Raw genomic sequence first — 11,549 nt, 5'->3', positions numbered from 1 at the left:
ATATATATATATATATGATCAAAGAAGAATTGAGGTACATAAAAGATAAAGAAAAAAAAAAAGAAGACTGACCCATGACCTGAGAATTCTGACGCGAGTCTGATTCCTGAAATGTTCGCGCACCCTGTAATCACGATTGAAAGTCCGGTCGGACCTCTTTGCTGCCTATTCTCTCTCTCTCTCTCTCTCTCTCTCTCTCTCTCTCTCTCTCTCCTTCCCCCCCCCTCTCTCTCTCTCTCTCTTCTTTCCCTTCCTTCTCCGGATCTTCTCTCTCCCGTCTTCTCCGCGGACCTGCAGTGAATATCTATAATTTAAATCTCGCTCGGGCATAAGTGGCAGGAAATCATTGTAATTAATATGGCGTACATGCACGTGCGCCCGTGTAAGTGCACGAGGATATGCTCGGCTCGCGCCGAATCATCAAGGAAATTCGACTCTTTAATTCCCGGGAAATGCACAAAAATTTGTACGTCATTTAGAAGATTTGTACAAATGTCAATCGAAAGTTTCTAAATGATATTTAAAAGTAAGAAAGTATCACAATAATAATTGTATGTTGTGATAATATAATATTATCTTACAATATAATTAGTTAATTATAAGTAATTATATAATATACAAGTAGCATTACATAATAGAATCCCTTAAAGGCCACTTTGGACAGTCTATAATTTTCTGTCGATTTTCAGACTAAAATTAGAATTTATAATTTTATACGTCATATTTTATACATATGTTATATTCTAATCCTTTAAATAATCTTTATATTATATTTATAATTAAAATTATAAATAGAATTACATATAGAATTCCAACAGGAATTATAAATTCCCTAAAGTGGACTCTTTAGAGTCCACTGATATAATATAAAAACAGTACATGTACACACATAGATTGCACAGCTTCTTATATAGTATGCCTAATTAATTATATGACAACTATAATATCAGATACAAAATGTATTATACATACATTCTCTTCCATTTCTCTCCGGTCCATATAAAATCGAAAAAAATGATCGCACACGGCGACGATATATGTCATTTTGTGTTAATAAATAACGATTGATAAATAATTCATGACTCATGAGTTTATGAGAGTCACAATGTTACTGTTGTTAATACTCGAACTCGCATTATCAGATTACGGTATTATTATTATAAAAAAAAAACGGAATGGCGACCGGACGATATAATGATTACGTCATGAATTATGATAACCAAGATAAATCCACGATGAGATACTGTCGTTATAAACAGGCTTATCACGATCATCATTGAAAGATGTATTGAAGATAGCACATCAGGCAGAATTTTCCGCACAATTAGCCGTCCTACATATGGCTCGATTAGCATAATCATCCATTTAGCTGGACGAACTGTCATTTAATCCGTCAATGATGTCAAATTATTGCATATTGTAATTGGCCTATTTCTTCTTTCTAATCATTTATATTCGAGGCTGTATTAAATAGCTTGATTTAACTATACATTATATAGTTTGATTCAATTTTATAGCTAAAATTTTTAATGCAGTCATGTATTATCTCTTTTTACATCGACTATTTATTAATTAGTCAGTAATTAGTCTCTAATCTTTCGTCAGATTGCAGATAGTATAATTAGCATATGTATGTATATACAAAACAAAATTTATAATCTCCAATCCGTAAGATGTGATGCCATGCAAAAATTATGATAGACGACCAAGTAGACTTAACGGAATCGAAATGGTATAATAAATATAACAGATGGACAAATAAACATCATGCATATGTATAGAGAATTATCCCCATCTAAAACGGTATTAGATGTTATCTTTCAATAACGGATTATGCAATTAACGTCGGTGAAAATTAAAGAAAAGTGCGCGTGATTCCGATAAAAGATAAATCATTAATAAATGTTATTAACGCGTTTCAAACGCAGCAACATCAATTTGCTCTCCATATCTATCGTTCTTGAGACGATTTTTAATTCTATCTTGGCCAAGAAAAATTGTGCGGTAAGGAAAAGATGGAGGATAATTTTCCTTTTCCTTTGAGATTCTCGGCTCGAGTACCATCTGCATTACGAGCAACATAAATCACGAGCGTGCACGCGAGTGTGAGTGGGCGGAGAACCGCACGGTACCACAAAAACCGCGCGCCATAAATTTGATACATATTCATTGTGGTTTGCTGCAACAGCATGAATTCGATACACTCCGTGCGTTCGGTGACCTTCTTTTCTTCATTTTTTTCTCTTAGAAATTTTTCTTTTTTTATTTCTACACATCCGCAAAATATTACAATATATCACCTATGTAACCTCATACATATACGAGAAATATATATACCCATAAAAAAAATAATAAATATAACATATTTATAAACATATTGTAACACTATTCCCTAAAAATAAATTGTTAATAATTTCTCAATTATCTCAGGCTTTTTTTAAGAAAAAATCGAAACTCTTGATATTTAGACTCTTCTCTGCAGCGCATATATTTGTTTCGAACATTTAACATTCAGATATATTTCTTTAATATGATGTACAGACGAAAATCCGGCAAAAAGAAGAAGCGAGGAGTACCATATGTGTAAACCGAAATTGTGTAGCGGCTGGCCAGCGATATCTTGGATCTCGCAATTACTTTTTAGCCACGAAGCCAATCTGACCCGTTCCCTTGCAAAACTGCGATCTCTTGACCACCTTGAAAGATTTCGCCGCCCTGCGTACGCTTTCCTTATGGGCCTCAGTCTCGAAAATCTCATCGATTAATTGAACACCGCCAGAAGTGTTTGGCAGAGGTAATTTCATGAATTTATACAATAAACGTTGGAGGAATTAATATTAATTTGACAGATTACTACTTAATATTTTATAATTATATCGTAGAAATATTGTACAGATATATATAATTATATGTATATATGTAATAACATTTTGTTCAACTGTTCATTCAGTCGTGACACAAATGATAACTATGACGAGAGATGTCTTATTCGGAGTTCACGCTTCACTCGTGTGTTCACACGAGCGGCGGTGTCTCACATTGTTGCGAGATAACGGCGTTTAAGAGATGTCGGGATGGTGAGGGATCGTTTCGCCGGTCATTGTTTATGTAGCCAATTATTGTGCCATTCGCTCGCCCCGTAGGGGTGGCGTATCGCTTACAACAAATCAATTTGAGGCACATCTCGCCCCGGGCGAGAGGCCTCGCTTAAACATCGCCATCCCGCTGCGCGGACAATGCTCTTCGTCTCGAAGCGGCATAAAACGTCCCATGGTCACCCTTCCTCGTTGTCGTCTTTTCATCAAGAATCCACAAATACTTATTGATAGTAGCAATAGATATTCGAGAATATCATTAATAATATCAATAATTGAAGAAAAAATGTGTATATTATGATACATTAAAATAAACTAATAAACGTATATGGAAGAAAACTGTTTAAATTTCTTGATTTTATAAACAGATATTTAATTAGATATTTAATAAGAATACTGAAGATTGTTGTAGATGCGCTCGGGATAGTGTATTGAATGCAGAAAACAACGCGTTAATGAATGTGGTCTAACAATGTGTTACGACGTTGTTAAGCGTAGAAACACCTATTTACATCGCGTATTTTAACGACCGATGCCGTGTTCCGATATACTTGGTATTACCCAGTACCGACATCCCGTTCTATCGTTTTATCTCACTTTCAATCGGTCAATGCGCTCGAGATTAGGAATCTATTAACCGTTCTTCCCTGTCTTTTTCTCGTGACGCTGGTAACCGATTAAATTCCTAAAGAATCTTGTAAAGCACCTCAGCAAGGAAATTAATTCCGAGTGGTAATGCGAAGAGTGTATAGAAAAAATTTTAATTGGTTACAACTGTTGCAAAGGTAAAAAAATTAATTAAAAATTTGAGATGTAAATCCTCTCTCTTTTCTTCTCTTTAAAAGATTGTCATTACAAAAGACTATGTGACCCTTTTATCAATTTTATTCAGTTTATTGTATACGTTATTTTTTTAAATATATATCTTTATATTAATTATGTTAATAACATTAACGATATACATTTGATACTAATTATTTTTTAATAATTGAAGAAATGGTTTTGTTGAAATTTAATAATTTTTCTAAATGACAATATATATATATATCAATAATAGCTTTCAGCATAACTACAATCTAATTAATTATTAGAACACAACTCTAATTGACGAGGGGCCGCTAATCACGAGTGAAATAATTAATGATGCTCGTGCCGCGAGAATCGATCACTGACCAAGTCCTGCCTGAGAATGCACCCTGAACGAGGTGCATATTCTCGTCGTCTGCGTCACGAGATTCGCACAACTAATTAGCATGCTAATTAAGCGGCGCCGACGTCTTTAAAAGAGTCGGCGTTATGCTTCCCATTTGGTTTCTTCTCGAGGTCAAACCCTTTTCTTCTGTTATTCTTTCTTGCGACGGCAAGTTAGCGGAAAACAGGCGGCTTGAATTAGATCGTTTTTATACTTCACGTGAAACGACCCGTCAAATAATTAACTACGGGATACATTAAACCGAAATTACGTATAGTTCAATTTTAAATATATCATAGTATATATAACAAATAGACTAATATCTACTTTCATTTTCTGTGTTAATTTAACTTTTAACAAAAAGATATTGTTTCTAGAAATAAAAGAATAACAATTATACAATACAAGAATCAATTAAATTAAAGTATGTAGCGAGGAGAGGTATTTAAAAAGATCATTCTGAAATCTCAGTAATTTAAAGCAATTTGCCGCAATTATTCATGTGATTCGCGTACTTCTCCAAAACTGCAGTTGTTCGTTTGTAAACGTTTAAAAATACATTGCCATCAACGTATAACGTCCCATTCAGGGAGATGGTGTCATAATTTTCCCAAGAGACAGCATCGCCATGATAAAGTCATTAATTGGAACATTAAATTTCATATTGCAGAATTAAACGTTAGAGTTCCATGAATGTGTCTAACGGCGTCATTTAAGAGTGGCTTCGGAAGAAGGCTTGTTAATTAAGACGGCTTAATAAGGTTCTCTTCTCTTTTTACTGTTATCTTACAAACTGTTTCGAATGAACTGCATTCTTACGTTAACTGTACTTTCGAATCGAGTTTCACATTTTAAATCCAAGATAATATTTATAGCTGCACAGCTTAATCATCAATATATTGACGTTTATATTGCTAATTAAAAATATAAAAAGTAATCATAAAAATTTGAATGTTACATGAAGTATGTTTCATGTACAAATTGTAAAAAGTATTTAATACCAATATATTTTACAGTAATTAGTATATTACAATAATAATAAAAAACAAAAAACAAAAATAAGCAAAATTAATATTATACATATTTATATTATATATACTGTATGTTTTCGTGCATCTATATGTATGTATATTTGTTATAAATAATTTGCCTGCGAAATGGTGCTCGTAAGAACAGAAAACTTTTTTTCAAGCAGTTCTCACGATTTTTTATTCGAGCTGAATAAGCGAAGAGGTCTCGTTACAAGAAGTCGTAACCCTTGGTGTGTCGGTGGTGGCCGAGCAATTTCGATGTCGAAAATCTACGCCGCGGCCATGACGAGAAACAAAAAGGAGTTAATTCGCGGCTTTAAAGCACGAAGGAGGACGTTCCCGTTCCCACGTCTTTTCGACAGACCGCGACCTCGGCACGCGAACTCGCATCTCTCAGAGATCTCTCGAGAGCCCTCTGAGGGATAATCGATACAGCGATTGCTTCCTTGTTTATCTTATCAATTGTTATTATTGAATATTTTTATCAGTCAAAATGCTAGTATTACGCTTCCGCGCTTATATCCTCATATAAGTAATCTTAAAAAAAAAAAAAAAAGTAAAATAGAGTATATGTAAATAGGATATTTTTGGAGCACTTACCATCTGGAACTTGTCTACAAAATCTGGCGAACATCATCTGGCTGGTGAAAGAACGTATTCCTATAACAGAAAAAAATTAAAAAGATATAATTTCAATATCTTTTGTGCATATGTTATAATAAAACGTAATTTGCAACACAAGTTATCCTTTTTTTTTTTAAAGATTAGGATATTCATAGAAATTATAACACTTTTACAATTCCCTTTGCGTTAATATTTTTGCAACAAAATCTAATTTAATGACGTAAAAATAAATGTAAATACATTCATAATCCGTAAAACAACGTCATATTGTTCACATTTTCTAAACAGAAATTTATTAATAAAACTTTTTAATATTAAGGAGTTATATTCAGTTTTTATCTGAACGTTCATAATACTCGTTAATCTAACGCACCGTTTTTACTTGACACGATGAAAACGCATAATTGCACATTTTAACTTCGAATTAAAAAAAAACCCTGCTTCAAAACGGGAGCAATCGGACACGCTCGCAAGATCCGCGATTACGAGATCCGCAGCCAACTTTCAAAACTCATTAAATTCGCTAAAATAATCCTCAAATATAGGGAGGATAAGGGGACAACCACTCTACTTGGCTCTAGGCAATAACGCGGGTCGGATGAGACGTTCTTCCAACGCTAATGGCCCCAGGAACTAATAATTACGAAATCCCCTTGACTAATAGGTAACGACAGATGATCTACCTTCAACCGGTGGCCTCAAACGCCAGAGAATTTCATGGTGTAACCTGCGAATTTATCATTTTAATTACATCGCATCATGCCGAGTAAGTCCTTTAGATATATCAAATAATTGTAAACGCTCTTCATTCTCTTTCAAATTAAATATGCATGCGTATATGTCTGTGTGTGTAAAGTTAAATCATTATAAATTTAAATTAATATAAACTGTTAAATAGATTTTTCACGAATAATAAAATACGGCTAGTTTTTCTTGTTATAATTCTTTGATATAATTCGTCCATGTTTGAACAAAAATGTTGAATTGTTTTCTTAACATTTAAATTAATATATTAAAAATTTTATGTTAAATCAAATTTAATGAAAAATTCAATTATACGTTATTAAATTATGTATTTCCTAATTCTTAAGTTAGCTCACAGTTAGTTCACAATTACATTAGTGTAATTAAATTAGTGTATAATATTCAAAACCTCATACGATATTCGCACATTTGTAAGATCCACGGGATTCAAGTTTACTTCGCGTAATTGCGTTTGACAAGAGCGTGAGGATACGGCCGTTAATTAGTATCGCTAATTATACGGAACACGGTGAAATATCACGGATTCGATATGCCCTTCTTTGCTTCTCCATCAGTGTTTGTTTCTTCTCTCGCTTTATCCTGTTTGTGTTGCACATAAGTAACAGATTAATACCGGCGATAGTAAGCTGGGCTACTCGACAGTTTATGCAAATGTGAGTTCAGTTTATAACGTCTAATTAAGTACATTAGGGTATTCTGTGGAGACTTAATAAAATTCGGAGACCGGTTCCCGTGTTTTAATCGGCGAAGAGAAGACGGTAGTTTCAGCTGAATTTGTTAGATTCCAACATATTTTTTTTTTTCATTTCTTTTCGCAAAATACAAAAACAAAAGAACAGGAAAAAAAGTTTTATTAAAATTAATATCTTCAATTAAAATTCATATTTTTAATTTACTTATTTTTTTATGTTATCAATAGGCTATATGTATAATTATTTGCAGATACATATATAATACTAGAAAATGACATAATGTCGAAAGTATTTTAAAAAGTTAGAAAGAAGGAAAATTTTACCTCAGTAAGAAACCAAAATACGAATTAAGGCAACATAATATACTGTTCAGCTATTTGATGTCAAAGAAGGTTTGTCAGCAAGAACATTCTGTCTCTTTCCCTTCCTTTCCTTTTCTTTGTTCTCCTCTCTCCCTCTCTTTCAATTTCTGGAGACAATCGACTCCTGACCAACGCAATCTATTGCGATCGCGATTGCCATTACTTTAAATTGAATATTATGGTCCTTTAGATTTAAAAGTTTGGAAAGTACGAATCGTATCAAACTTCAGTCAAGTTTTTTTGAATAAATGTAAGAGTATAATTTTCCTTTAGGAAAATTTTAATTTTTAAACTAATATAATTATGAAAGAGCAATAAGAAATAAGTAAGTTGGACTCCTTATAATTGTATATAAAAAATAATAAATTCAAGAGAATCCAATTTGGAATCAGCGCAGTAAGAAGTGCTCAAAAAAATTTTTTTTCCATAAATATAATACATGTATAGATGGGAGTTGTGTTTTTGAATTACACATTGACTTGGTACTTAAATTGACACTCGCGAATTATTGAAGCATATAAATTTATTCTCTTTACTACTACGCTGTAGTAAAAGTCTTCGTAACTCTACGTTGCTTCAGCGCGTAGGCACCTTCCTCTCATACGAGATATCTATTCCTCTCGTATATCTATGCGCGCACTCTGATCTCGTACAATAAGGTATATGGGGATGGATCTACAATTTAAAGGCGCCGATTCCCAATTTTTTAGTAGGGAGATTTTCCGGGCAAGTAAATACTACTCGGTGGTTTGCCATTGACTTCCGAGAGGAGCTACGAGTGTACGAAAATGTTTCGGTTCTGTCGGGGATCGAACTCGCGATCTCCGAGTATAGCAGACCAGTGCGCTGTCTGCTACACCACACTCGCGCTCATTGAATCTTATGTAACTTTTGTACCATCTATTAAATATCTAAGGAAAAAAAAAATTTTTTTTGCGCACTTCTTACCGCGCTGACTCCAAATTAGCCCTTTGAATTTATTATTTTTTTATATGATATAATTACGGGATGTACAAGTATTAAAAAATTTTATATAACACAGAGCTTAAACTTTAAATTAAAATTAAGATAATGTCTCAAATGTGAATGTAAATTAAATTAAGTAATTCCGAGATTAATCATAAAAAGGTTCTTATTCCTCCTGTCTTCTTTGCGCATATGATGCACAAGAACGACGGAAATGAGCAACGCGTGCGACTATCTTTGTAGCGGTAAGGAGACACCAGGAATCGCACGTCGGATACGGTTTAGCGTTCGTTAGCCTCTTCCATGAGGACCGGAAGCCAGTCCACTCGCCACGAGAGAGGTGAACGTCCGAGGGTTCCCTTTAGACGAGCACCGTTAATGATTCACGAGATGTATTCTTGGGGATGATCTCCCTCTATTGTATCTCTTCAAAGATTGATATTAAATATCAATTTAAATGTATAAAAAAGGATCGAGAATAATCTGAACAAAATGTACGAAATATATGTATGTAAATATTAATAGAGAATTATATTTAAATTTTTATTGGATTTTAATTAGGAGATGTCAAGAAATGAGATGAATTTGTAATTTTTAAATTAATTTTCTTCTCATCCTATTTTAATCCTTGATTGTATTGTAATTTAAATTGTATTTTTATTAGGATTCTAAAATTTTATTTTTAATTTAACGCAATTTTTATTCCAGTTCTATGATTTTCAGCTAATTCAAGCCGATCAAGATAAGCTGTAACGGCGCTTTCAACGAGCCTATCAAGTACATACGAGTACATATGATGGCCAAAAGGCTGTCAACGACGGCCTTGATTTTTCATGACGTTAATACGCCAATAATTATACAGGTTGGACCACTTCAGAGTGGCCTACTTCGCACGGACGTTGCGGCACATCGCAACGAATTTAAACGAAAACATGCATAAAGAATGCGCATCGTGCTAAAGATGTGTCGATGCTGTATTTTTGCAATAATACGACATGAAGTGACAAATAAGTATGTCAAAACAAAGTTCGCTTAGCGAAAGAATCCAGCGCTTCTGTCTCTAATATATTCTAATTATCATATTTATATATTCTCTCATTATGTATTTTTATTGTATCTTCACGCTCTCTTCTTTTCCTTCTTTTTCTCTCTCTCTCTCTCTCTCCTTTTCTGATAAAAATTGCAATTTCAAATAAAAATATTCCATTGTTTCTTTATTTAAGATTTTCATTTTCATAATTTTAGCGTACAAGTGAATGTAGCATTTTTTCATACATATGTATAAACATTATATATATATTTTTTTTAAATATGAGAAGACACGTATTTCGAAAGTTCTTAATTTTAAAGAAGAGCCCGCAAGTACAAACACAGAAAAATTTTATCGGAGTCCACGCAATACATCTCCATGTTCCTCGGGCCATGGTAGTGAAACCGAGAAGAAAGGATTCTTGAGTATTATATGTATATTTTTAGACTCAGGGATGGTCCGGATCACATCGATGCATATCTATGTGGCAGACGTATAGCGAGCTATCGAATAAAATTTTAATGGATTTCTCTTTGTGCCAGCAGCAAATTTAATTATCTGACGGAATCGAATGTCAATCTTAAAAAAAAATCGCAAACAGACACTTAAAAAACATCTCAAACATAATAAAATGAAAACAAAAATTATGTAAAAAAGTAATAGTAATATATTTAGTAAATAAACACATAGCTGTAAGGAAAAATTATTTTCTTCGTAGAAATTTGTATCTTCTGCTTGATTTAATAAGAGTCGTCGATTTGACAAAAACGGATCTTCCTGAAAAAATTTCAAGACGATGTTTGATTAATCTTCTTGATGCTTTATTATTGATTATTTTGCTACTTAGTGAAAAATAAGCATTCTTCCTTGACGAATTAGAGCGTACTCTTCGATCGAAGATACTCATTGCACATCTCGTCGTTGCGTTTTAATGTTATTACGTTGCTTGAGCGACCAGACGGACGATTCTCATTAATTATCGGGCAGATTTTGAGGTCCGTCGTGCCTCGTTAAGCCCACCACCGCGCGATCAATCTCGAGCAGGTCTCGTCCGTCGCGCAACAAAGAACCGGATCGCGCGAGTTGAGCAAGAGAATAGCTTGGAGAGAAGAACGGATTCTCCTTTCCCGCGACTTAACTGTTCGAAAAGACTGCTAAGCCGTTTCATCATTCCAGGTGGACACTGATGGTATATTAAATATAAACATTGTTTTTTTTTTACTCCAAAAAATTAAAAAAAATTTCAAAAATGTCAAAATTTTCACTTCTGAAAGAAAAAAAAAAAGATTTTCAATAAACGTTCATAATATTGTTTCCTGCAGTCAAAAGATTTGGTTTAATAATTTTTCTCAAAACATCTTTAACTTCTTTCTCTATAATAATTCCATTTTTTTAAGCTGGAAAATGATTTACAAATTTCATAATTCATCAAAAACATGAAAATGAAATATATAACAATTTTATTTTAATTTTTAAAATTTATTATTCTCTCTCTCTCTCTCTCTCTCTCTCTCTCTCTCTCTCTCTTCGAAATTTATTAAATTTGTTAAATTTCTTGTTATTATTTTATTCTGTATGTTGTCGCGTTAATGCATTTGAATTTGCAAATTCCGAATTGAGGAAGCAAGGATCTGAGTTTTGACCGCGAGTCCTGACGAGATCCTCGCGGAGATGCGAGAGGTCAAGATCTGTCTCATTAACATTCACCTCTTTGTCTCTGTCGTTCTTTCCTTTACGATCGTCTTGCTTCCTGAGAGATTCTCGTCTCTCTTCTCCTCCTACTTCTTTCCTT

At 33.4% G+C, this 11,549-nt stretch overlaps 1 protein-coding gene across 2 annotated transcripts in view; it reads right to left on the bottom strand.

The window, feature by feature from the left end:
* Positions 1–11,549, bottom strand: part of LOC108745800 (WD repeat-containing protein 78-like) — a 31,668-nt gene that overhangs the window by 10,206 nt on the left and 9,913 nt on the right. The window contains exon 2 of one of the 2 annotated variants that reach the window (XM_018482167.1): positions 5,919–5,978. In XM_018482167.1, coding sequence (XP_018337669.1) covers positions 5,919–5,955 — 37 coding nt within the window. In that variant the 5' untranslated portion in view covers positions 5,956–5,978. Of the gene's footprint in view, positions 1–5,918; positions 5,979–11,549 lie in introns of those variants that run through there. The other variant, XM_018482164.1, reaches the window with a different exon arrangement.

This window comes from Trachymyrmex septentrionalis, unplaced genomic scaffold (assembly GCF_001594115.1).
Source record: "Trachymyrmex septentrionalis isolate Tsep2-gDNA-1 unplaced genomic scaffold, Tsep1.0 scaffold148, whole genome shotgun sequence".
Lineage (NCBI taxonomy): Eukaryota > Metazoa > Arthropoda > Insecta > Hymenoptera > Formicidae > Trachymyrmex > Trachymyrmex septentrionalis.
This window is presented reverse-complemented; position numbering and strand designations above follow the sequence as displayed.